We start from the raw sequence: 27,376 nt of genomic DNA, 5'->3' as shown, positions 1-27,376 counted from the left end.
TAATAAGTCATTTCATAAAATAAATCTTTTTCTTTTTTTTGGTTCAGCTGCAGAAGAAATAAGGGGTGTGTAATTTTAAGATATACTATTGGTTATTGTGAACTTATTAATAACTTGACACCTTTTTTTTTTTTAGTATAGTAGCATCTAGCAGCATCCGTGAACTCTGTCTGTCCTCACACCTTCTCTGTCTAGCTAAAAAGGCTAATTTATTCCCCCAACAAATGAGGTGGAATAGAACAACTTGATAGCGTGGTACTTCAAGTAACCATGTAGTTATTTAAGCTGTAACTGAGCGTTCACTTTTTTCCTTCACACTTCTTGACACGTAGCTGCAAGTAAGTTGGAGGCAGTGACAGGGCGCCAGCTGATGCCACAGAGACAGCTCTTTTTGGTGCCGGTTACACTGATGAAGAATATGATGTTTCAATCCATCTAAGTTTCTGAAATCACGTAGCTCAGGATTTTTTTTTTTTCCCCTGGCCTTTCATGTGGTGTCAGTAGCTCACAGCTAGTGGTTTCCAGAATATAACCGTGTAGGAAAATCCTGCTGCAAGCCTGCCTTCCTCTGGCGTGGGTGTGGTGAGTCACCAGCACCTTGCTGAGCCCAGCAGAAGGTACGAGGCTGGGAGGCTGGCTGCAGTCCCCGACCGGGGCCGGCGGTGGAGCAGAGCTCCGGCGCCTGAGCTCACGGTGGGACTTGCCGCGCCGATGCTGTCGGTAAGCTGTCCCGCCTCAAGTGCGTGGCTAGGAAAGGGGTGAACCTGCATGACAGAGCTTGGGCACGGCTCCAGCACCTGAGTCTTGTCTAGCCACTTAATCTCCCTATAGAAAACCAGTCGTTCTGTATTCTCATAAATATTGTTCTCTTTAGCAAAGCTGGAAACCTGGGTTTTGGGGGGGACGAGGGAGGGTATTGTTTTTCATTATTTTCCTCTCTGTCTCGGTTAGCTAAACATTCCTAGCCAGTTATTCATTAAATTGGGCCACACCTTACGTTTTTCTGATTGAGATTTGGTGAACAGAAATAAAGACCTGAATAAATGTAGATTTATTTCTGGTTTGCCTTGATTTTTTGAGTTGCTTGTTGTTTTCCCTTCATGTTGTGAGAGCCCTTTGTACTTTGCTTCTGGAAGACTTGCAGCCTTTGCAACGCTGTTGTGCTTTGCAGTGGCTTTTCTATTTAAAACAAAAACTTTTGTGGTTGGGGACAAGATCACAAAAAAAAACCCAGCTCAGTGAAGCTGGTCTTTCTCAGTCTGCTGAATGTATGAAATGCACTGAATTGTGTACAGAAAAACACTAGGAAATGTCAACATGGCTAAAATGTCAGTAGTGCAATAGTGAACAGAAGCAGGAAGCTAGCTTGCCTGCCCAGTTATCTTGCACTGCTTCCTTTACCTCTGTGGTGCCAAAAAATACCCCACCCAGTATTCTGCCTAGCTGCTGAAACACCTACCCTTGCTGACCACGTTTACCCTCTGACAATATAATTTGCACAAATACCTTTCAGCAGAGGCAATGATGGAAATACAGGCAGAGCAGGCATTTAGTATAGATACAGAAGATACAGACTATTTAAAGGATAGTTAAACTGAGTAATTCTATATCTGAGCATCTATTAAAAGTAGAACAAGAACTTGCTTCTGAGGGTCTTAGGCTAATTGTTTTCAATTTAATGTAACTTGCAATCCTCCAAAGTTCTCTGTTAGAAGAGTGGAAGACTTCAGCAGTCTGCATGTATAATGTTAAAGAAGAGCACCATGTGGAGAAGCTTTTCCTCACCATACGTTGCCAGCTTCCTTATTTTAGGTGTAGTCCATGGCTTTCGCTGTCTGGGGCCCGTGGGGCAACATCAGTCTCAGTCTGTCATACCGCAGTTAGTAAATCTGGCATAAATCCACACGACAGCCAAAAAAGGCAGCAGTCCCCGCTTATTTCTTTCTCCTCCCTTGTCCTATCTCTCACGTTTGTGTGGCTATATGGTGAACCAGTTGAGGGGAAACTGATGCTCTTAAACCTTTTTATTTACTTGTTTTTATTGGATTAGCTTTCAGTCAATTGATTCCTTGGTCTGGTTCACTGTGCAACCACGCGAACTTGGTTTGCGGCACGAGTGCTAGCATCAGCTCAAGGCACAGGAGGAAATGGGAAGCTGAAGTAGTCTTGGACCATCCCTCTACTTGAATTTAATGTGCGGTGGCATTTGTATCAGCTATATGCTTATTCTGTGTGCATGTACGCACTTGCGTGTGTGCACAGGCTTCATATGGGTAACGTGCTCTTGCTGAGGATGTTTAGGATGCTTATGCAGAAATGAGACACAAACAGTGAAGCTGAAGCACGCTGGAGGCAGCAGGAAAGTTAGGAAGGCAGGAACGCCATGCAGGGACATACAGGAGGTGGCATTTGTAAGAAAAGTCTTGGAGAGTTAGCTTGGAGGTGACACTTAGAATTTGTAGAAATGAGGCAGTATGCCTCTCAAGATACCTTGCAGCCTTTTGAAAGTTTAAGTCCTAGTTAATGGCAATTTTAACCTGACCACGTTTGAGTAGGAGTTACTGCACTTAGTTTCCAGTGTCTGGTGGTCAACTTCATCCTCCTGCAGGTTGTTTCCAGGCACCTGAAGGACAAGATCAACTGAGGGCAAATTCTGCCTGACCAACCCAATTGCCTGCTAAGATGAAACGACCACCTCAGCAGACAAGGGAGACCATTGTTTGTGGTTTACCTTGACCTTAGCAAGGCTGTTGGCACGGTCCCCTGCAGCATCCAAATAGCCAGACTGGGGAGGTGCCAGCTGGTTGGTGGAGAAGTGGCTGGGCTGTGAGATACATGGGGTAGTAGTTAATGGCTCAGAAGTTGCTGGGTGCATGGTTACCAGAGGCATTGCTCAGACGTTGATAATGGGGCTGGTGTGGGTTAACATCTTATTTACAACCTTGATGAGGGGGCAGAATGCACTGTCAGCAAGTTTGCGTGGGATGTCAAATTGGGAAGGGAGGAAGAAGCGGTTGATGTGTTGGAGGGCAGGGCTGCCTCTCGGATGATCAGCCTAGGGGCATGGGCTGGCAAATGTTGTCCAGTTCAGCAAAGGAAAAGTGAATTGAGAACTGGCTGAACGGCAAAGAAGGTTGTGATCTGTGGCACAGAGTCTAGTTGGAGGCCTATATCTAGCGGTGTCCCCCAGGGGTCAATACTGGGTCCAGTCTTGTTCAACATATCCGTCAGTGACCTGGAGGAAGGGACAGAATGCACCCTCAGCGAGTTTGCTGATGATACTAAACTGGGAGGAGTGGCTGATACACCAGAGGGCTCTGCTACCATTCAAAGGGACCTGGAGAGGCTGGAGAGCTGGGCAGAGAGGCACCTCATGAAGCTCAACAAAAGGAAGTGCAGGGTCCTGCACCTGGGGAGGAATAACCCTGTGCACCAGTGCAGGCTGGGGGCTGACCTGCTGGGAAACAGCTCTGCAGAGAAGGACCTGGGAGTCCTGGTGGACAACAAGTTAAGCACGAGCCAGCAATGTGCCCCTGTGGCCAAGAAGGCCAGTGGTATCCTGGGCTGCATGAGGAAGAGAGTTGCCAGCAGGTGGAGGGAGGTGATGCTGCCCCTCTGCTCAGCCCTGGGGAGGCCTCACCTGGAGTAGTGTGTCCAGTTCTGGGCTCCAGAAGTACAAGAGAGACATGGCACTACTGGAGAGAGTCCAGCAGAGGGTTGCAAAGATGATGAGGGGACTGGAGCATCTCTCCTATGAAGAAAGGCTGAGAGAGCTGGGCCTGTTTAGCCTGGAGAAGAGAAGGCTGAGGGGGGGATCTGATCAACGTGTATAAGCATCTGAAGGGAGGTTGTCAAGAGGATGGGGCCAGACTCTTTTCCGTGGTGCCCAGTGACAGCACAAAAGGCAACGGGCACACACTGAAACACAAGAAGGTCTGTCTGAACACGAGGAAAAACTTCTTCCCTGTGAGGGTGACTGAACGCTGGAATAGGTTGCCCAGAGAGGTTGCGGAGTCTCCTTCCCTGGAGATATTCAGAAGCTATCTGGACACAATCCTGGGCAATGTGCTCTAGGTGACCCTGCTTGATCAGGGGGATTGGACTAGATGACCTCCAGAGGTCCCTTCCAGCCTCAATCATTTTGTGAGTCTGTGATTCTGTGAAAGGAAAGTGCAAGTCCTGCACCTAGGACAAAATAACCCCGTGCACCAGGACAGGCTGGCCAGCCACTGACTAAAAGCAGCTCTGCTGAAAGGGCCTGGGAGTGACAAGCTGAACGTGAATAGGCCTAAATTATTCTATAGTTCTACGAAATTTTATACTGGAGCTAAAATTCCATCTTAAAGTATACTGTAGAGACCTTACTAAAGGACTGAATAATGGTATTAGAAATGTTTATAACCCATATAAACTGGAAGTGTTTCATGAATGAGTGGATACTAAGCTAACAATGTCAGTGATCATAAGAGATTTGCTTGCCTGAGGAGGGTAAGATACTGTGGTGGCAAGTGAATATGAAATTTGAAGACTGTGTGCATTTCTCTTGATGAGTGGCTTCTGGGACGTAGTTTAGCTGGGTCCTATGTTGGGGATGCCTGCATAGGCCATTTTGTTTTGAGTAAAGCCAGCACTGGAGGGAGGAAAAAACTCAGGGCTGCTTTTTCACTTTCTTCTTAGTGTCCTGTGAGCAAGGTGAGGGGAAGAGCAGGTGACATCAGATATGCAGATGAGAGATCAACAGTATATGCAGAGAGTGTATGCAGATATGAGATCAACAAAATTTGTCCTGATAGATAAAATATAGAGGTTACTTCCAGGCTGAGAGGAATATGTTTTAAGGAAGGGAGGAAGGAATTGTCTTATTTCCATTACAGAAGAGTATAAATTTAACCATTGAGCTGTTGTGCAGCAGTGCTTTTTAGGTTACTCTGGGTAAAAATAGGTTACTATATTTGGTTACATGGTAGCACTTCTTTTAATGGAGTTCTTTGTAACCTCTTTGTTTTCCAGCTCCTTGCAAGTGTTCATTAATAGCACAGCGAGCAGAACTCTGTACATCAATGAAAAACTACCAGCAAGCTCTCCATGACGCAGAAGTCCTCTGCCGAAACAAACCCCACTGGCCTGCGGTACAGTACTTGCGTGTTGCAAAGAATAAGATAAAAACTACTTGTTTCTTTTTGTGGCAGGGACAGAACTTTCGAGGTCACTGTTGGGAGAATATCTTGGTGTTATCAGGACTAGAAACGTCTAGCAAAAGCTTAAGTTCTTCCTATGACAAGTTAGGGAGGGTCTAATGCAGCTCCGACACATGTGGTTTGCAGCCGGTGACATGATTTTTTCGTGCTAATGCCCATCGATCTGTTACTGCTAGAGCTGTAGCTTGGGAGTGGGATGGGGTCTGGCAGCAGGGGTATGCCCTGTGTCCTGAAGCTCCTTTCGAGATGGTGTGCCCCAGGGCAGTGAGCAGCTTAGCCAGCTCCTGGCTGCCTTGTCTTTCTGAGTTTCACAAATTGTTCCAGGGTTTTTTTTCCTTTAAGACCAAAAGTTCATATATGTAATTCCTACCTGTGTCTTAGTGATTCATAGGAGGGTTTGAGGGTTTTTTCCTTAACGAAATGAGATGCTACAAGGAGTACTGGTCGTGGGCACTCTGAAGCAAGCAGCAGGAATAACATTAGGAAAGAGAAGTTAGAAAGAACTACACCGTGCCCATAGTTACTGCCTGTTGCCTGAGGGCAGACTGGGTGGCTGACAGTATGCCCCACCTAGGCTTACACCTCCAGTCAGTGTCAGACTCCCTCACCCCATGAACAGCAACACTGCAGCACAGGTTTGGCCAGAGAAAGCTCCCAGGCTGGAGACAGGGTGGCATGGGGAGCTGGGTGCGAATTTGTGGAAGACCTTGACTTGCTCTCAGTCTTAACAAGACGAGGAAGATGCCACGTAAGCTCCTCGTGAGTAACCTGCTTCAGCATGGGGTGCTGCAGCTAGTGCTGTGTTTCCAGCTTGGGAGAAAATTAGATACTTGTCTTCAGAGGAAAAACTGTTTTGTCATCGATTAAAGCCTTTTTTATTTGAAGACAGGTCATAATCTTCCCCCACCCCTAATTTCACTATTTAAAATTTGCCTTTTTGTCTAGGATCACTACTAATCAAGTCAGGAATTCATCTTAGGCAGCTTTGATTGGGTTTCCGTACAGAGGGAAAGATGAATTAAGCGTGTTCAAATGTTTTCATGAAGTGTCTTGTCTGTTTGCCTTGAATCCATGGGAGTATGATGAATGTCAGTTGTAGGCAGATAAAAATTTAATCACATCTGAAGAATGCTAATCTAAAATGAAATTTGTCATCATGGCATACCAGCAATATCATAGATATATTTCATTTGTATATGTATGTGTCAGAATTTCCACGCATGCTTTGATAGTCCAGAATTAATACTATACAGGAATTCTGGGCAACCACTTTGTTTTGTGTCTTGCAACACTTCATCCAGCAGCAGAGATCTAGCTCAAACATGCATTATCTAGTAAAACAAGTAAAGGTAAGCGTAGCATTCCCCTACCAAAACCTTTTGGCTTATTGCTAACTCAGACTTGGTGGCTCGCTGAGCTAGTAAAGCTTGATTCGTTCTGCAGGTCCATTGTAGAAATTAGAGCAATAGACAAGTCTGTTCTTTTCAACCCTATTCTTGGACTCTCTGAGGTAGGGAGAAGTTTGCAGTTGTACTTTTCGTGTGAGAAATAGAAACAGATGCTTTCCCTAAAGCTGCACAAGGTCCTGGCTAGATCTTACCCTTCAGTCTGATGCTTGTCAAGGCAGTGTGAACATTGGACAGGGAGAAGTTGGAAGTGATAGTCCCTTAAGCATAAAGGCCTCTAGTTTCTGGGCCTAATTTCTAGAGTTAAATCTTTAGATATTTCTCCCACAGAAGGGAGAGTGGGAGATCATTATTCGCTTTGTGACTTACAGTTGGATAAGGTAATTGCTCTCGTGGTCCCTGAAGGAAGATGGCAAACAACCTTGCAGCCTCTCCAGTGCATTGGAGTTATCTTACAAGTGATGTCTGACTTGTGTGGAGTTCCCGAAGAGGATTTTACAAAGGCTGTGCAGTTGTCAAAATAAAAAGACCAATAACTGGTAGTAGCTCTCTTCTTACTGTATTCAGAAAAAAAACCATATAGGGATCTTGGTATCTCCAGCGTGTTGACCATATCCAGGTTCCCAGAAGTCACAGGGCTTTGGAGCCAAATACAGTTCTCACAGTACTCCTCAATCCCAAACACCTATTAGGAGATCTTATGCTTTCTAGTCACTGGAATAAATAGGCTTCTTCTCTACTCTGTTTTAGAGAAAGTGCTCAGCTTGAGAGATTGCTGTGTATCAAGACTTCTTGTTTAGTCCATCAAATGACATATATGAATTAACTTGTCCTAGGCAGTGCTCACTGTTTTGATACAAGTCTTCCTGACAGTAGAGAGGGAAAGATCTTAAATGGCATTGAATCAGTTTGAATGGCTGTACTGAAAGACTGAGGTACCTCTTTGGGAAGATTCTGTGAAACCAGATCTTTTGACGTTAGCATGAAGAATAGAAAACGTGTCTGTGCTTACCTGACCACTTGCTAAAGGAGTTGTTCTTTCAGCATAGCCTAAAGATAATCCTGTAGATCAGAGGTGGACTTGAGTTTGCAGAACACAGTTCTGTCTAGTGAGCAGTAGGCAAATATTTAACTACGCTTTAAATTTTTCTCTATCTTTAAGGCAGTAATTTCCATAACTAGATTTGAGCCACAAATTCGACGTCCACAGGGAAATTTGGAAGTGAGACGTTCCTCTGTTGCCAGAAACAAGTAAAGTAGGACTTGTCCTCAGGCTGACCACCTTACCTTTTGTCCATGGGCGTGTTACTTTAGTACTTGGGATAGGTGGGAGGGGCTAAAAAATTTCTAGCTGAGCACTAGTAAGTTCCTAAATTCATTATATGTTGGTCTTTTCCAGCCAAGTAAAGTCAGTCACACATCATCTCTGTCCTGACAAGGCAGCCAGCAGAAGTGAGTGTCCTAAACATGAAATCTTCTGCTCTCTCACTTGCCACCTCCAGTCTGCCCTGTCTTTCCTGAGTAGTTGTATTGCTGTCAAAATTGCCTTGGTATGTGGAATGGTTCTCCTGGATATCAAGGTGCAGTATTCTGAGGCCCCAAGGAAACAAATACCTTTCCGCATTCTCTGTCTAGTCACCCTCTGAGGAAAGGAGCAGTGTCTTTGGCTGGGTATGATGCGACACCTTTGGCCCCTTCTTGCAGTGGCCAGCCTCTGAGGCAGAGGAAGAGAGAGGAAGAGCAGCAGGTTCTCAATGGCACTTTTTTCAGCAAAAGGGAAAGACTTTCCCCAAGTCACACAAATCAAAGAGGATGATACCAAAACAGCATCGGAAATGTAGTAACTGTGATATCATAGAACTGACAGGTCGTGGTCAGTAATGACAAGCAAAAAGCAAAACCTTAATCTGCAATGCTGGCTATTCCTCATGTGCAGAATGGAGCAAACTTCAAGAAGTCTATTTGCTGGTGTCTTGCTGCCTCTTCAGAAATTATCTCTACAGTAGTATGTTTTCTCTATGTGAACAGGGTCATTATGTGAAAGCGAAAGCTCTTTCTGGATTGGAAAGGACTGAGGAAGCATTGAAGGAGTTTCTCTACTGTGTTGCCTTAAATCCTGAATGGAGCTCGATGAAGAAAGAAGCCCAAAAGGTATAGAATATATTTATTGGCTGCTTCTCGGCCATCACGCTGGTCCTATTGCTGCAGCTAAGTGAAATTCTTGTCGTTTCAGGTAATAGTTGTTAACAGCCAAATGGTAATTTGTTTGAATTGAAGTTGATGAACGTTATTAGTATTATGGCATGGGAGAGGCCTCTTGCATTTGATTCACTTATTGCTAAGCTGCCATAAACAGGTCTACTCTTAGGTCCATACAGGCAGATTTTTGAAAAAGAACTGGGGATTCATCAAGGTGCCTGATCGGGACTGGTGGGAAGGGGAACAGGCTCTACACAACTTTTAGCTATGGATTAAATGTGCTTGAGGGTAGAGAAAAGCCTTACTGGATGCAGATCATGAGAACTGAAATGCCTCTGTATTAACCAGTTTCGATAGGAAAGCATGATCTAAAGACTTCTGGAGGTAGGGATCTGAGGTTCAGAGAGGAGAGAGATGGAAGCAGGAGAAAGGCAACAGTCACCCTGCTCATGGAGAGCAGAGGCCTTCGGGGAGGGAGGGAGATGCTCAGTTCCTGGAAAGAAGATGACCTTGGGATGTCTCTACAGTTGTCGTGAGGATTGCCATACAGGTTTCTTATGAGCACTGGGGAATGCAGGATGTCCTAGTTGTTGCAAGTCTCTTAGCATTTGTGACATCTGTGTTCATGCAAACGTAAAGATCCATGTCTTAATTCTTCTTCTTTTCTCTCTTAATTAACTAGATAATGTGTGAGATGTTTTTCCCAGCCTTTGAAAATGTGCATGATAGTCTAACAGCACCTTTCTCTAGTCGAACATCCTATACAAGATTGAAACCTGCATTTTTGAGTAGCATAAACACACAGTCAGCTGCTGAAGATAGCTCTATTGCTGGGTCCTCAAAGGTAAAGTAAAAAGCACTCGACGTGCAAATACCAAAAGTAACGCAAGGATCTGTGTCTGATCTCTGTGACGTTGTCTTTGTCTACACTCATGTAGGCATTTTATTTCACGGTGAGCCTATTTTCTCCAGTTCTTGTTGGATGTCTTAATGGGATGTATTTCTTCATAAAAATAAGAGAATGAAACTCTTTCTGCAGAAAACAAATGGATGCCTTCCTGTGGGGGTTCATTAAGTGTGCTTTTTTTTTTTCCTCTCTCTGTGCACTTTGTGTGTTGTGAATGTTAGTATGATGGGAACAGAATTTCTAGAGAAGGGATCTGTAGGGAGAGAAACGTCCCTGTCTGTCTCGTGCAACTTGAGAGTGCCCTGTCTGATATAGAGCTTTTTCCCTTTCTAAACTTATTATAGCAACATTGATGTATTGCTGATGTGTACAGCAGAAAAAAACCAAGATGGTCTCACGTTCTGTGTAACTGTTCTTAATTTTTTTCTAGGATACTGTGTTCAGGTTAACAAAAACCCCGTCCCAAGAATCTGATGTATTTAGAAGCACTGATTCTTCTGTTTCCCATCACGTACTCTATTTTGAAGACAACAAGAAGTCTTTGGGAGCTATTCTCTCCAGTTTACCTGGGGTTGGCTTAAAAAGAAAGCTGTCCAGTGATATGAGGGATTTACAAAGCTTGGATGTCCCTAATAAGATTCCTAAAAAAGGTTTGTGGTGTGGTTTAGAAAGGTCACTTATTTTGCACATACTCAAAAATGATAAACTACTTTATTCTGCTCCCTTTTTATAGGTGTAAATGAAACATTTCTCATACGGATTGAGGGACTGGAATATTCTGTTGCCTAGTGTGTCTGTTTCTGCTGTAAAAGCTTTACTCAGTTAGCCACTTCCGTCTTTATGGACGATGTAGATTCGAAAGATGCTAAAGCCATTTAAGTACAAATGCTATTTACGTTATTCCACAGCAGTCTCAGTTCACTCAGTGAACACTGTATTTTTCTCAAAAAGACCATTTCTAATATATAATCCTCTAACAGTTTAGTCTTTGTATTGCTGGTGGCATTGCCATTTTCCAGCCCTCAGAGGTATGACTGAACTTCAGTGACTTTCTATACGAAGGAAAGGTACAATAAGCTGGGGAACTAATCTTTAATTGGCATCAGAAACAGTCACATGCAATTTTACATTAATTTTTCCAAGCAAACAAAGAAGCCTTTTGAAGGGTTGTAAGCCCACCCGTTCTGTCACTTGATAGCTGTGCTTACAATTGCTGTGCTTCTCAAGCTTCTAACAAAGACCTCTAAAGTGTTTTCAGTGCTCTGGGAGAAAAATGCTGAAGGCAGTATATTGCACGAGTAGTGAAATAATTGGTTAAAAGAGGCTTTTAAAATGCCATTATATTAGCATGCATTTTTTACCATAAAAGAAAAAAAAAGTACTTCCTTGACAAATCTGATTTTGCCTTGAAATGTTACAGGTCTTGGCGTGCTGCTGTTTATCTGCCGCCTCCACAAATTACCAGTTTATGGTCAGTTTCTGATCAGGTTGCTGTGAAGGGAAAAATCCTGTTCTTGCCTGTGAACGGCATGCTCAGTAAATAGATTGTGAAATCTGACCCTCCTCTATCTTCACAGTAAAGGCCAGAGATCGTGTTTTACCCATAACCATGAATTTCTGGTCTGCGCTAGATCCTGATGCCGTGTTACTATTTGTGGAAGAACACAGCTAGGTTCTTGCTATTACTAAAGGCTAACGTGCAAGATGTAGGTTAAAGATAACTCTTTTCTTTGTAGGCCACGCCACACCGCTGCCCTCTCCCCTATCTTAACCTGTACTTGAGATAAGCCAGATGCTGAGCATAAGTTATCCTTTAACAAAACATCCTCATGTTTTAACTTAACACAAAAAGCTGAACTTTTTTTTTTTTTTTAAATGGTCAGTGAAATGGATGCTAGAAAGGACGTGGAGGTGATATCATGGTTCTTTTGCAACCCTCGCTGGACAATAAAGATGCAGATCATAAAGGCAGTTGTAGAATCTGCTTGTACAAACGTCATCAGAATTTTAAGCTCGTAACTCTTGAGTGTAAATACTGCTATGAAGATTATGGCCCATACTCATAAGCGTGTTAACTACAGCAGTACATGACACAAAAACAGAATGAGCAAAATTTTAAGTGTTTTGTTTCTGCATTTGCAGAGTGCTGAGCTGGTGAAATTAGTATTAGCTAATTTGGCTCCAGTAGTCCTTAAACTTTAAGCTGTCTGAAACGTGGGATTTCCACAGCAGGCTAGTCTAGAAGAGTATAAGCCCTTTTTATACTTGTGAGAAAAATTACCCCTACTGAGAAAATCTATAACAAACAGTGCTGAAATACTTTAAATGTGCATAAACAAATTAAATTCTGGACTTAACATACTTAAAAACATCTGGCCTGGCTGATGTGGGAGTGGCGATGGTGGTGGGAAAGCAATAGCAGAGCATTTTAAAAACTAGACTTAAAAAAACAACAACCATTTTTGGAGAAGAAAATCATGGGTATTCATCTCTAAAATGCTTTCTCTGGCCATGGACATCTTCCTCTGCTCTCCAAAAAGATCTCCTGCCAGAAAGTCTCTAAAACTTAGATGGAAACTGTGTTTATTGTTAAACAAAGCTCAGGACAAACGACAAATGAGGTTCTTTATGGAAAAACAACCTAAGCACTATTTGAAATTGCAGTACTGTTCAAACATTTTATAGAACTCTCTTCTTTACTTACTTAGATGCAGATGTTTTACCTGAAAACCCTGCCATCACTTCGAGTGAGATACCAACAACCCTTGTGGATGCTTCCGACTTTGAGTGTTCCCTCTGCATGAGGTACGAGTACATTGATGTGGGATGAAGATCTGAAAGCCTTTTTAGCTTCTGATGAAAGGTTTTATGGTTTAGGAAGGGAAACTGGCCACGGAATGCCTAACTGATGACTTCATATTTTTTTTCCTGAAACTGGCGTCTAAAGAATCTTTACAAACTGGATAGATTTCTTCATTATGCTTTAACTTTATGGGTCACTTAAAAGAAGAAAACCTTTTTGCATTCTAAGATAAAAGTGTCAGCCATGATTTATATGAAAGGAGGAAAGGATGAGATAGCTAGGCTTAGTCGTTCATTTCCACAATTTAGGAATCTGTGTTGTTTATGTTGGCAGCTTAGCTTTTTTTGTTCCATGTTTTCTTGTTCAGGTTGTTCTACGAACCTGTTACCACTCCCTGTGGACATACGTTTTGCCTCAAATGCCTCGAGCGTTGCCTTGACCATAACCCCCATTGTCCACTCTGCAAAGAAAAGCTGTCAGAAGTAAGTGTATCCTTGCCCCAATTAAAAAAAAGTACGAAGCAGTGTTCTAGTGAAAGCGAGTGTGCTGGGGTTTTAATCTGTTCTGCGTATGGCAGAACAACATAGTAGTGCCCGTAGCATCAAGCTGTGCACAGACCTCATTTGCTCCAGAGTATGTTCTGTCATTCCTTAAAGAAAAGGAGGGGTTTGCTGGTAGTACGGAATTCCAGTATCACTTCAGACTCAGGCTTGAGGAGTGCCAAACATAGTCCTGTTCCTACCACCTGTCCTTCGGATCTCTGCTAACCATGAACAAGGAATGGTCGTTCCTTGATCAAAACTTGTTCCAAGTAGACTGTCTTGTACAGTGAGTATTTCTTGGGGAGCAGAAACCTAGCAGCTCTAGATAAGAGGAATGTATGTATCTTTTGCAAAAGAGAGGAGGATCTGCTTTACCTTGGTGTTAGCACAGCCTCTGCCAAATGAAAGACTTGAAGTTAAAAGTAATGGTCGTCAGAGTGAATTACATATCCTTAAGTGGGAGTTTTGATGCCTGAAGGCTGAGAAGGAAGATCAGTCGGTACACTCATGGGATAATGTGCTGTGTTGTCTTATAAAAGGGGATGGGTTGGGAGGAAGAGACATTAGCTGACTTCTCGTTACCAGGCTTCACGGTTGACTCTTCTTTGCAGTTTCTGGCAAGCAGAACTTACAAAAAGACCGTCCTTACAGAAGAACTCATAATCCGTTACTTGCCAGAGGAGTTGTCTGAAAGGAAAAAAGTTCATGAGGAAGAAATGAAGGAATTGTCAAAGTAAGCTCTCTTTTTATTGCCAACAGTTGTTACCGAAATGTATTTGTAATCCAAATTACTGAAGAAACTTTTCATTTGCTTATGGAAATGCACAGAATGCATGAAATGAATTTGTAAATGAACCTGCCAGATGTTTCATATTTTTGGCATGTTTGCTGCAGATAAACAAGAAACAATATCCTTGGATGTTGGAGAGACACAGCAATATCTTAAAATAAAGATAATTGGTTTATTCCTTTCAATCGAAATAATATCACCTTTCAAAGTTATAATGGGAGTTGTGTGGGAGTAGAAGCTCAAATATGAATGGGTTGCACTTCAGGTCAGGATAAGTGCAAGGGTTCATTGCAGTGTCAGTGATGTATGACTCTTACTCTCTAACTCAATCAAAATGAAAAATAAAACATGCAATTAAAGCTGAAAAAGTAATACGAGTATTAGCTGGCTTCTTTAAAATCAAAGGGCTTTACCGAACTTTGAAATCCTCCATCACCGTGCTTTAAACACGGCTAGTTCTTAGGTATTATATTACTGTAAAAAATCATGGCTGAAATCCTACCATCTGCATTTAAGCTAGACGTATGTATATGCACACATTTGGGAAACTGCCTATTATTTCCTGGCTTTTCTGCTATGAAAGTAGATTAGAGGATTGTTTCCTTAATATATTAACAGGAAGAGTCCTGAAGTATGTTTGTCGTTTGAAAATGGTAAACCACAACCAGATATGTGTTTACAAAGAATGAGCCTAAGGAAACCACGGGAATCAGTGCTGTGTTAAAGGTTTATGCTAATATAGCAGTACGCAGAAGAAAGCTGAACTTTTTTTAAACACTGTTTTGCAGTTTGAATAAAGATGTTCCCATCTTCGTATGTACCATGGCCTTCCCTACCATCCCTTGCCCACTTCACGTCTTTGAACCTCGTTATCGTCTAATGATAAGAAGATGCATGGAAACTGGTACCAAGCAGTTTGGCATGTGCTTAGCTGATGAATTGAAAGGGTAAGGACATGAGTTAAAAATGTTCTTTATTGCAGAGCGTTGTGATGCTAGTGGAGTACTACAGCAGAATATATTTGTCTCCCCAAATCACTGTGGAACCTGCCAGTCCTGTATGAATCAGTACAGAAGTTGGTGGATTTTTAGTTTTGTGTATTGAACATTCCTTTCGACACAAAGCTCTTCATTTTTATTGCTCCCCTGTTGGATGAATAGCAGGAGTACAACTCACCCTCCTACTACAGGCTCCAAAAATAGCACTTAGTTGTGTATGTGGTTAAACAGCTTTTCAACCTGCTTTTTCTAGTGAAGGCTAACTAAGTCAGTTTGAGGTTGCTCTTCTGTGTGCTATGTTAAAAAAAAAATCCAAGCCTTTCATAGTTTTCCTGCATAGACTGTATCACTTGAATGAGACAAAATATATCCTTGGCTGAGAAGGCTGTTTTGCTGCTTAATGTTGAATTTTGGTGTTTATCTTTCCTGCTGTGTTCACTTTCTTCAGTGAGTCTTCCTATATGAAATGCGTTTTCGTGACTTCTGACACTGGTGTTTTTCCAGATAACAGCTCCCTATGTGGAGACTAAATACTAATCAGTAGCTGAAAGTCTAGGTGAAACCTTCAGTTTTTAGCCTTCATAGATAATGTAGTAGTTTTTTTTGAGTGAAGAGGATAAGCAGAAGCTTGTGGGAAAAAAATGAGATCTTAAGAGAAGTCTACTTCATGAGATGTGATAGGTAGTTACCGCCTTCAGAAGATATGTTGGAGTAATATAGGCTGTAGGCTACGAGTGTGGGAAGTTTTGAGGACACATTAGTCCTCAGGAGCAGCCTTCTTATAGGGGATCATGACCGGAGCTGAGAGCAGGGGAGTCAGACCAGGCTTTGGTAGCCTTTCCTTGTTGATATGCCCAGTTTGTTTCTTGTTTTTTTCTCACAGATCAGAGGGTAATTGTGGCATTAAGAACGTAGGAGATGCTACAACTTCCAGTCTCCTCTGGCTGTACCTCATGTCCTTTAGAATCTGCCAGCCTGCTGTTGTTGGTGCACCCACAGCGGATTTCTGACAATACCGAAAACACAATAATTGACGTATTCGATAACATCGTATAGGATATTTTAAAATGCAACTGATAGGGTTAGATTTTTATATGTACTGTCTGTTTTGAGCTATTAAAATAATTAAACGTTTTAAGCATGGTATCTTATACTTAAACCACTGAAATGCAGGAAGCTCTCATCTGTAAGCACCTGGTAGGCTGTTGTAGCCTCTTGTACAAGTAAAGAGATTCTCTTGTTGATTCAAAATTGCAGAATCATCTGGGAATAGCAAAAGTAGGGAAACTTACTTTGCCTCATCTAATACGATGTAGGCATGGGAGGCTGAGTTTCATACCTCCTTTGAAGAATATGGTGACAGAACATTCAGTTCACTACCTTCTTCTGTTTTAGTTCTCTGTTTTAAATTTAATTGGGGGGAGGGGAGTTGGTTATAAACTTTTAGTATATGTCAGTGTATACCCAATTCTAGGTATTTTCTTGTCTCTTTATGGTTGAAGTTACTTTCTACTCAAAAGTAACTTCCCAAAGAAAGACAAAAAGTCGTTCATCACCTTTATTTCTGGTCTAACTTTTAAACTCTGTGAATGTCCCTAATATCCTTAATTTAAAAAATGGAGTTAGGTACCTGTTTAAATAGTGTTTAGCCTAATTTCACTGTAATAAACTCATTCATCATAATCCCACTGGTAGAACACACAGCACTTAGTTTTATGCAGCTGTGCTCTGCTTGCTCTTCCTCAATTCATGTTTAGTGTAATGACAGGGAGAGAACAGTTATTCACAGTGGTCAGCTTTTTCCTCCCATTAAAAGCGTGATTTCTCATAAAGTAGAAACAGGAATCATTTCTCTGCGGTGTTGCTGTTTTTTCATTCCTGTGATGCAACACACTGACAAGCCCTAGTATAACAAGTATTCCCCTGATGTAACATCTATCAGGCGCAGTAGGGATTTGTTATCTTGAGATGAGACTTGATACAGCACATTCTTCTGGTTAGCAATAAGCAGTAAGCTGAGGTAGGAAGCTGCAAGGACTTGCAGATCAACATATCATGGTGAAGAATCATTGTGTGATCAACCTTTTTAATGAAGTAACTAAAGCACAGTGCAGGATAGATTAAAACTGATAATTTAAATAAAGACTTTTTGCATGCTTGTTTTCTGGACATGATTAAAACCTGTGACCTCTTTAAATAAAACAGATACAAATAGACATGGTTCTACTAACAGGTTTTTTTTTTTTTTAACTTAGAGAATATAAATGCAAGAAGACTCTTGCTGTGAAATTACCTTTTCCTTCTAGAGCCTCTAATCCTCTGCTAACACCTTAGAGCAGGGCGGTAGCCTTGGATTGTTCTAGCCCTTCAGCCCTGCACTTGTTCCTCCGTTTCTTGACTTCCTTATAGTACCTTCACCTATCTAGTTTTCTTTGCAAACCAGGTGAAATTGCCACTAGTAGGTGGCGACTCCCAGAATGAAACATGTTCCATTTAGTTCCCTGTCCCTTCTTTACCTCCCCCAAATACTTACAAGCTGACAGTGTTGCTGCCCTGGACCTTTGCGGGAAGGCAGAAAGGGTGGGGGTTGTGTGGCTTATGTGGATAAGCAGAAATGTGTTGTCACCAAAGCAAGGATCCTCTTTCGAATAAAAAGTGGTGAATTAGGCCCAGTGTTTGTCCTAATTTGTATAAACACTTGTTGATGACTTCCACTTTTATGCCCTTCTGTCATTTCAGATTTGCAGATCATGGCTGTATATTAGAGATCAGGGACGTAAAGTTTTTTCCTGATGGGCGCTCAGTTGTTGATACAGTTGGTGTCCGTCGTTTTAGGGTCTTAAGCCATGGCCAGCGAGATGGATATAACACAGCAAACATCGAATATCTTGAAGATAAAAAGGTGATCTATGGTGCAAAGTTATTCATACCCATGTATTGCTGGATTCACTGAAATGGCCTTTTCCTTGTTGCATTTCAAGTTAGCTGTACATTATTTTTAAACCAATGTCATTATAAAAACTTTAGATCTATTTTGGGAACCATGAACTTATTTAGTCTGCCTCTTACTTATTACTTCCCTTTCTTTGTTTCTATCCTTATAATTATCTCTACCTGAAGTGTTGCAGTCCCATCGTGAATCTCAAAGTAGCTTCTGAGACTTGGATGATGTGATCTGTCATGATGTGTAGATGAGGTCAAAGTAACATTTTAAAACTGATATGAACTTGCAACCCTTCTGAGAACATGTTTCTGTTATTACAGAACTCGCTAGTCTCTTCTTTCACTGAGTACAGAATATCTGTTTCTAGCTTTTGCAAGCTTCATGTAACCTTGCAACTCCGGTTTACAGAACAGCTCCTCAAATAAATGTGGGTTTCCGTTCTTAAAAAGAGATCTCAGTGACATGTGGTTACAATGTGCCTGCACCAGCATCCATCAAAGCTGGCTAAGAACAGAGAATTGCAGGGCTGGGAGTTGTTTTTAAAAACAGCAAGTCCTCTTGTGAAATCTGCTGCAGGTGAGGTGCTTCTGGTGGTTTTTGGCCAAAATGTGAATTTTTGGCTGTGCTTAATTATGACTTCCTGGATCATCTCCAGAGCATAACGTTGATACCTCTTAACATTGAGCTTAGTAGTGATCTCCTGCCAGCTGGTGAGGTCCATTCGGGTCACATGGCTCTTAAGTGCGCTTTCATAGTGGATATGCAAGTCTGTAGAGTTCTAGTAGGGCTCTTTCAGCTTGTGCGGGGCGATGCAATTGTTCGTCAGAGCAGGTAAGGCAGGTCCTGCGGAGATGCTTCCCCCCACAGGTGGTCAAAGTACGTGATCTATTCAGAGTTACTGCTCCTGCCCTGTTTAAATTCCCAGTGAAGGATGGTGGAACATAGGCGTCAAGGCATTGTTTTGTAGATGTTGCCAGAGACCCAGCTCTTTATAATTAGAGTGAGATTTACTTTGTCTCACTTGAGAGGCTGAAGTCTGAGTTCATCACCCTGCATTCCTGTTATATTCGATGATGAGAAGTCTTGAGTCCGGAGCTGCCTGTTTATCTGCTCTGTCTTAGATACCTACCTTAAGATGAGATTGATTGCCCTCTAGAGCTGTTTCTCCTCAACTGTGAAGGGCATCCGGAAGAGCTAGCTCAGATGTGCCTGAGTAGCGTAGATGAATCCCGCCATTGTTGTGCACAGCTAAAAAAAAAAAATAATGATTTGCAGTGGGTTTTTTCCCTAGGGTTTTTTTTTTTTTGCTTATGCTTTTTTCTTTCCCCTAATGACTAAATAGTCAGGCCTGTGCAACTAAAACACTTTTTGTCTCAGTGAGGGCCTTTTTTATGGCTGTTCCTGATATTGAGAAATCATCCACTTTTACCTGCTTGCTGCCTGCTGCTGCGCCTGCCCTCCTTCACCTTCTCCCTGGCTGTTTTACCATGGCCTTAACACTTCTATAAAACGTGTTGATTTCGGAATGCAGTAGAATCCCTATCATTTTGCTTGCTGACTGTAGAATTCCTTTTATTTTACAAGACGATTTAACAATGTTCAGAGGTTCTTTTGTGACAGGGACTCGAGTATATGGGTTTATGATGTCCTGGAATGAGAAAGCAGGTTCTTCTGTTGTGCCGACATTTAAGAATGGATATTTATAAAACAGTAACTGCTCTAAGAAATGTCATTTCAGAACATGGCTTGTAGGGGAGGGTAAAAAGAATTCACCATCGCAGGTGTGAAATCTGAGACTTGAGTGCAGTTTGCTTAGATAAGGACATTTGAACAGCAGCTGTCACTGCATTATTGTGCTTCACTTGCTTCTGGGGAAGCTTATAGTATCAAACCTGTTTTGTTCCCTCTCCCTTCTTTTAACAATAAGGTTGAAGGACCAGAATATGAAGAACTTGTCCGCCTTCATGATTCAGTTTATGATCAAGCCGTTGCCTGGTTTACTTCTCTTAAAGACAATATGAAAGTGCAAATTCTCAATCATTTTGGGTCCATGCCAGGAAAAGAACCAGAGCCACAGGTAAAAGCTTCCCACATGTGCATCTTTGTCCTAGATGTTAAGTTTTTCCACAAGACTGTTTTCTGACAGAGGCTTTTGTTGTGTTTTCCTACATCCTAAACTCGTCTTACTTTACCCGGTTTTGGTCTATTAGCATGGAGTGTAGTAAACAGTTACCATATATCAGTCTAAATCAGCATTTGAAGAAGTATCCTTAATGGGGCAAGTAGACAAGCAGAGCATCTGAAATTAAATTTTTAGTCACTACATGAACTGTTTTATGGTAGCTTTCTTACCACACAGAAGTAGAAGGGGGGCAGGAAGGTGGTGTTCTTCATGGGACAGTGTTGGTGAATACATTATTGCATGTCTCTCCATCCTTTTTCAGAGCAACCCCAGTGGTCCTGCCTGGTACTGGTGGCTCTTGGCAGTTTTGCCACTGGAAAACAGAGCTCAGCTGGCTATACTGGCTATGACTTCCCTTAAAGATCGTCTTATTGCCATCAGACGCGTGTTGATATTTGTGACTCGCAAAAGACCCAGATAACATGGACTTCAGTTGTGAGCGGGCACTGACAACATCTCATGATAGGTTGTTTGGGGGGTGGAGGGGGAGGTTTTTTTTTTTTTTTAAAGGCATCTTTCAAAAATGAACAGCCCTTTCTGACTGTGTCCAGCATCCATCCATTACATCGGTTTGTTATTCTGGGGATTCACCAAACTTTGCACTCTATCCTGTTGTCCTGGTGAAATCTGAGCCTCTGCAAAGCTGTGCTGCAGTTAGAACGTAGCTGGTAGATGTGGATAATTGCTTCAAAGTGCTATAATAGAGTTGATGTTTCTAGCCTGTGAGAGAGTTACGTACTAGAACAGCACCACTGGCCAACGTGCGAATTGGATTTCCACTTAGTAGGAAAAGGAATCTGGACGGTGGACTGAAGAGTTGTTTCTTAGACTTTCTTGAAGGTGGTCAGTAGAAGAGGAGTAACGCGTCCGCAGTAGAAGAACGCATGAAGACTATAAAGAGCAGTACGCTCTGTTAGTGAATTGGTAGGCAGTCTGTTGTACACCCACATCTCTCTTTTTCAAGAAAAATCAGTCTGTGAGGAAAAAAAAAAGCCATTTGTGGTCAAGGCATCTGAAGATGTTTATCTGAAAGAATAATAGCTACTGAATAAGTGTCCTATTTGGTAGCCTTAGGTAATCCCTTGTGTTGTGATTTATGTGTTGTAACGGATTGAGTATGTACAAAATGTTTGAAGAGTAGTACTTTGGTTTATTTTAAAAAAAAATCAAAGTAATCCTAGCTGGTCTTATCACTAAATTCAAATCAAACCAGCTCCCTACAGTATGGTAAACGCTGCTGTGAAATGATTTCATTCCAAGTACTAGGAAGGCATGCTGTGGTTCTCTTTGCACGCGTGTCCTGCAAGAGGAACTGACTGGGATAAAACCTGGGGAAGCTTCGTCTCCCATCTTGTCTGCAGTGCCATGCCGACATAATGTTACCTTGGAATGGCCTCTGTTAGAACATATTTCAAACCAAAAGTATTGTAGTTTAGTACCAGTTGCTATATGTGGTGGAAATCAGTCCCAATAACACCGTGAGAAGAGGCACAAACCGAACACTAAAAGGCAAGTCTCAATGCAAACTTAAGTCAGGTGTTAAACTTCATTTATGTTTTTGATTTTTTTATATATATTTTGTTTTTCTCTAACTTTGATAGCTATTAAATTGGTTGCTTGTCAGTCAAATGATCAACTTTTGTTTAAATTGCCAGTGAAATAACTAACAGTGCTACCAATTCAATTGGCATAGTTTCCTACAAGTAGAATTGATACTACCAACAGGAAAAAAGTTGACTTGAATCTCAGTGTGCTGCAAGCATAAGCCAATTTGAAGACTTGTTCGTGTGCAGAAGTCTGATAAGATGAAATGGCTGTTTACCTACATGGTCAAAGTGCCTGGTTTCTTTTTTTTTTTGTTCATTTGTCCTTATTTGTCAATGAAGATGTATTTTGTTTTTGTTTTCAATTTGCACATGAGTTCTGGAAGAAGACTGCATTAAAATGCAGCAATTAAGATATATTACCTGCTCTCTTTGGGTATTGTAGTTATAACCTGTGTGGTCTGGGAAACAAAAATACTGAGTTTTTTTCCTTTCAGCAAATGGCTACCACAAATGGTTTCTGTAACATACCCTGAATGTACTGTAACTGCCTCTACCTTGAACACGCCTTTTCTATTTAAATAATTTGTAAGTATGTTCTCTGAATTGTGAAGTGTGTAATTTACAACCAATGATATAATAACTAACCTCTACAGTAGCCTTCTGCAAGTTTTGCTACCATCACCAAAATACTAAAAAAAGAAGCTGAAAACATTTCCTCCAGGATTCAAAGATGATGGAGAGAAAGTCAGTGGGAATTTCTAGAGGATTGTTCTGTAGATGGGGGAGGAGATGTCAGAAGTCAGTGGTTCATAAGCCCACTATCAACTCAGCTACCAAAGGATGGTTTGGCAAACTAAGTCTCAGACCAGAAAATGGACTGTAGTAGATCTTGCAATCCTTTCTGTTCAACTGCCCATTCTTCTCATTGCTTTCTGTGCTATGTATTTCTTCTAGATTCTCATCTCATTCTCCCCTCCTTCAAGTGTCTGGCCTAGTTTTGAGTATTAGTATTAATAGTTTGGCTGCAAAGGGACACTGATGGTATTTGTATATTGCTGGTCCCTGATCTTACATGTGCTTAATTTTACATATAGGAGTGCATTTAAGGAAAAAAAAAAAAAATCAAGGTGCTAGTTAGTGTCTTCTTGGCTTTGCCTCAGTAACTAATGTGAATATTTTTCTTTGCAAAAGTGATTTTTCAAGGTATCTACTATTGAGGTACTTCTAAGAGGAAACCCTACAGAATGGAAGTTCTTTATTGCGGTTCTGTAATGTATAAAGAGACATTTTACATGGAAAGTGACATTGTTATCTTTATGAAGGCCTGCATAGTTAATGGAGTGGTATTTTTTGAAGAGAAACCTGAACTGTAGAGGGATTTTTTTTAGTAAAGGTTTAAAACAGTTTTTGAATATTTCAGTGACTGATGTTTTGGATAAATGATGCAACTTAGGAATTGTCTGTGTGTGGATGCAAATAACAGATTAGCAGCCCAAAGCTGACATTTCTTCCAAAACATTGAATGCTGATCAAATAGAAAAGCTTTAATAAAAACAATCACCACTACTTGGTGGTACTTGCTTTCTAAGGGAGAGTACCAGTTTCATTGCTACCAAATTATATCTGCCGTGTAATCGCTACAGCATCCAGTAGTACCTCATTGGAAAAGTTATCTATCTCATTTCTCTTTTGGCTGGAGGAAATACCGACGTTACAGCCGTTCTGCGCTTTTGTGTAACTTGTCACCAAGGTACATGTGGAAGCATGGAGCTGAGCTCCTGGAAGAGATAGACAGAATTTGTTGCCTTTCTAACTCATTACACTTTTCTTGCTTGCTGTCCAAGCAAGGATGCTGGGATATATGATGAGTCTCTTCACTGTGGTGAATGTGGCCCTTCTTTATACATCATAAAGAGGCCTCCTGAAAAAAAATCCCTCTACCTCTACACCTGTTGTTCACCTGTAAAGCTTCAAGCTACAAAATTATATATATTTTAACCTTTTTTTTGTCTTTCAGAAGCATACTAATTGTTTGCCACTGAGGCCTTTTATCTACTGTATTTTAATATGTTCATTTGATAGTCATCGAGATCTCTTTGTACTTCTAACCTGTTGATCTTGTCATGTTTCTTACTGCTCCTTTTTCCTTGTTCTCCAGTCCACTTTTAAATTGATAAATAGAAAGCTGTACACTCTCTATTCTATTACATTTTACACTAGTGGAACTGGTATTTTGGTAGCGCCTTAATTTTCCAGTTGTGAAATGATTGTATCAACTCTTGTCTGGGGCTTCTGACCAGATTTAAATGAGTATGTTTAATGTAGATAAACTTGAAACCATTTTTTACTGTTTTAAAGCTAGTTATGAAATGGAGTGTGTACATATGTATAAATATAAATTATTAATCTGCACCTTTTTTTATCTAGTAAATACAGAAGTTCATGTTCTAACCACATTTGGCACTTCTTGTTGCATAAGCAAAGCCAAACCTTTTTTTAAAAATTGCAATGTTCATTTCATGTATATTTGCAATATTCATGGGAAATGTATTTAATTTATGTGATATTTGGAATAAAACAGATTGAATTTATAAGTGTGTAATATCGAGTTAACTCCATTCAGTTTGAGTTTATTGGAAGGTTTTATCACTTTGGGAGTGTTTTTGAAGGGAGAAGCTTGGGATTGCTGTCAGTGCAAACATTTGTAATATAAATATCTTTTAATGCAATTGCAAAGATGTGCGATACCACAAATCAAATGGTGAAGAACTTCCCATTTTCATATTGTGCCACCTCTGTAAAGCCTCTCGCTTCTAACAGAAAGAAAAACCAGAGGCATGCGGCATGTGGTCAGAAACACGCAGGCAAATGAAGCTGATCCTTGTGGCTATAGAAAAGCAGGCTCACAGCTGAGAGCTAGAGCAATCAGTTGAAGGGCTTTTAGAGTGCCTTTCACATCTGCAGCACGGATGTACTCTAGGTGCAGACATCTCTTGTCCTCGCATCCGTAACACCTCCCTTCCTAGCCACTGGTAAGGAACTTCTTAACTTTTTTCTCACCCAGAAGTTTCCCAAACTCACTGTTCAGTATGGAATACTGTTTTGTATCTCTGAGATCTGCTGTTTCTGTAGGTAAAATTTGCTGTTCCTGATCACTGGCACTCGAGAATCCACAGTCGCTGCAGTAGCGAACAGTCTGAATAGAGACAAATTACTGACACGCCACTATCAGAAGTAGACTGATGGTTTGATTTCCCTAACAGGAGCCAAAGGGATGAGACTTGGCCTCACAAAGTGTTAAGAAGCAAATGCCATTCAAGAGTCAATGATTAGATGTTGCAGCTCATAAATGCCTCGTAAGGGCTTTAGCCCCAGTGTGGGGAAAGTGGGGGAAGCTGCAGAGAGTGCAATGCAGGGTGGTTTGCTGAGAGCGTGGTCACGGGCGCAGCCTGTGGGACCACGTGTCAGTGCGAGAAGTGGAGTTGAAAGGGAGCAGGTCTTCAGAACACTTTGGACTTTGAGGCCAAAGGAACCTGCCATTGCGTGTGATCCCACCCAATTTCCACCACTAAGCAAAGGCCTATTCTGGGCCCCCTGCACACAGCTGGACCATCCACCAATAACCTTAGTATCTACATGGACAGGGCTGACCAAGAGGTGATGGGAAGCCAGCGCCATGTGTCACTGAGAACTATGCCTATCCAAACATAGCCTGGACAACCACTGAAGAAGCTGAGGTGAGAGCAAAAGACAATATGCAAGTATTGCACGAAAAAGGGATTGAGCTTTGCTGTTTTGTGTACCCTCCCGGCCCACTTGGGAGGGATCATAGGGAACATTAAGACTAAGTTAATTTAACCATGTGAGGGCATGTGCTTGAGTGTTAATATGGTTTGCATCATGCCAGCGAAGCCCAGGTGCAGTTTGGGGGTTAGCGCATGACTGGGCACAGGGCTGAGACCAAGCTATGTGATGGCCTCTGGCATGGTCCTGTGGCAACTTGCCACCGCGTGCACCCATCTTACCATTAAAGACTCAGCTCCTGGTGTTTCTAGCCACCTTGCCAAGAGCCCCTTGGGAAGCAGCGGGGGGCGGGAGGGGGCAGGCAGCACAGGAGCTAATGGGAGCATAGAGCTGCCATCCGAGCTGACGTGGGCTAGCAGAGAGGGGGGTTCACTTGAGGCCAGCCTGCACTGCCGCTCTGCAGGCAGCCCGCCTGCTGCATAGTGCAGTGTGGCTCCTCCACGCCGTTGTCCTCATCAGATATAATCCCCTTCAGAAATAATAGAAATGGGGCAGGGAGGTCAAAATGCAATAGCAAGAGTGGGATGTGGCAAAGAAGGGAGAAGTCAGCGGTCACGTAGTCAGTCTTTTGTTTCGCAGATGCTTGCCTGAGAAACCTGTATTCTCTAGTCCTAAATGTAATCCGATTGGCCTGCAGAATCAATTCAAAAAAACACAGTTAAGAACAGAAAACACTTTATCGGCTGACCCCAGTGAAATAAAATACCTTTCCAGTCCTGCAAGGTTTAGACAATGTTGCATGGCGAGTCATTAGGTATGGGCAGCTGCAGGCAGCAGAAGAGCCACGGGACACAGGCCAGGCTTTTCAGTGCCAGCAGTAAAATGCCATCTTGAGGTGGGCAAATGAAAACAAGATTCTGGAGAGCATATCGCATCACTCAGCAACTTTTCAGTGCCAGCTGAGCAAAGCCACTCCGAAGGCATATTTTGTAAATATTAGCCTTTTTTTTTTCTTCATTTGGGTTGACTTTCTCCTTTATTCATGCTGCCTTTGTGCCTGTATTCACTGAATGTTTGAGCAATCAAACATCAGTCATAGGAATGCTCTTGTAAAATGAGTTGCAAGAGTGTGCTGCAGTGTGCATGTAAATGCTACCTGAGCTGTTTTGGTATGCTAAACAATAACATTCTCTGAACTTCACTCCTTTAGCCAAAGAAAAGCAAAGAATCAAGGCAGGGAAAGATGGCTGATCCAGCTTTCCTTTTTCCTATCCAGATCCTTGAGGAGGATTCAGATCCTCCTCAAGACCTTGAAAGACATAAAAGCAAAATAACTATATGATGTCGATATATCTTAATGGGGGGGGGGGGATTTTTTGTCCTGCAGCATTTTTCACCAGCAGTTGTAGAGACCGTGAAAGGCAACATATGGAATTGTGCCCTGAATTTCCCTGAACTGTAGAGTGCCGCCATTCCTAGAGCACATGAGCGTAAGTGGTGAATACATGTTATCCTGTTTGCATTACTTTCTGCTTCATCAAACCAGGAACCCAAAATAATGATGCTTAGTTCTGTTCAACAGTGCTTGTATTCAGAATTCTGAGTACTTGCTGGAAGCTGTTGGCTGTTGAGTCATAGAATTAAAAAAGAGTAATCTGGACCATAAGGAAAAAAAAAAGATATATGAATCTATTCCAGCACTTTCCTGAGTTCATTTCATGAAGGTGTACACTGCACTCAACAGCTGGAAGACATGTATGTTTTTAATTGGATTTATGGTACCCAGTGGGAGTGTGTTGTTTCTAAATCAAGATGAACATCACTTGCTGACAACTTTTGTAGAGCTGTTCTGCAGTATGTGGGGTTTGGCCTGATCTGCCAAATTGGAGACTTAGTGTATCCATAAAGGAAAAATCTTCACTTTCTAAAAGTTGCTTAGTCTTCATTCTAATAGACATCTACTGCTCTTTTTGTGGCGCAGCCATGTTGGAGCACTGCGCCGGGGAGGAATTGGATTTCCAACACCGGAGCTAGTATTAATTTGAGGATCAGACCAGCTCACCTTACTGTAGCCTTAGTTCTGGCCAGGAATTTGCCCACTTCCCCCATCCAATAC

General features: G+C 41.9%; 1 protein-coding gene across 2 annotated transcripts in view; it reads left to right on the top strand.

Annotated features, from left to right (window-relative positions):
- Positions 1-24,110, top strand: part of LONRF2 (LON peptidase N-terminal domain and ring finger 2) — a 37,616-nt gene extending 13,506 nt beyond the window's left edge. Inside the window, exons 2-12 of one of the 2 annotated variants that reach the window (XM_068924432.1) lie at positions 5,011-5,129; positions 8,633-8,755; positions 9,486-9,647; positions 10,141-10,360; positions 12,419-12,515; positions 12,881-12,995; positions 13,667-13,788; positions 14,634-14,792; positions 17,583-17,745; positions 19,715-19,864; positions 20,232-24,110. In XM_068924432.1, coding sequence (XP_068780533.1) covers positions 5,011-5,129; positions 8,633-8,755; positions 9,486-9,647; positions 10,141-10,360; positions 12,419-12,515; positions 12,881-12,995; positions 13,667-13,788; positions 14,634-14,792; positions 17,583-17,745; positions 19,715-19,864; positions 20,232-20,390 — 1,589 coding nt within the window. In that variant the 3' untranslated portion in view covers positions 20,391-24,110. The remainder of the gene's footprint in view (positions 1-5,010; positions 5,130-8,632; positions 8,756-9,485; positions 9,648-10,140; positions 10,361-12,418; positions 12,516-12,880; positions 12,996-13,666; positions 13,789-14,633; positions 14,793-17,582; positions 17,746-19,714; positions 19,865-20,231) is intronic. The other variant, XR_011137229.1, reaches the window with a different exon arrangement.
- The last annotated feature ends 3,266 nt before the right edge of the window (positions 24,111-27,376 follow it).

Source organism: Struthio camelus, chromosome 1, assembly GCF_040807025.1.
Source record: "Struthio camelus isolate bStrCam1 chromosome 1, bStrCam1.hap1, whole genome shotgun sequence".
Classification (NCBI taxonomy): domain Eukaryota; kingdom Metazoa; phylum Chordata; class Aves; order Struthioniformes; family Struthionidae; genus Struthio; species Struthio camelus.
The sequence above is the reverse complement of the archived record's forward strand: the minus strand, read 5'-3'. Positions and strand labels throughout refer to the sequence as shown.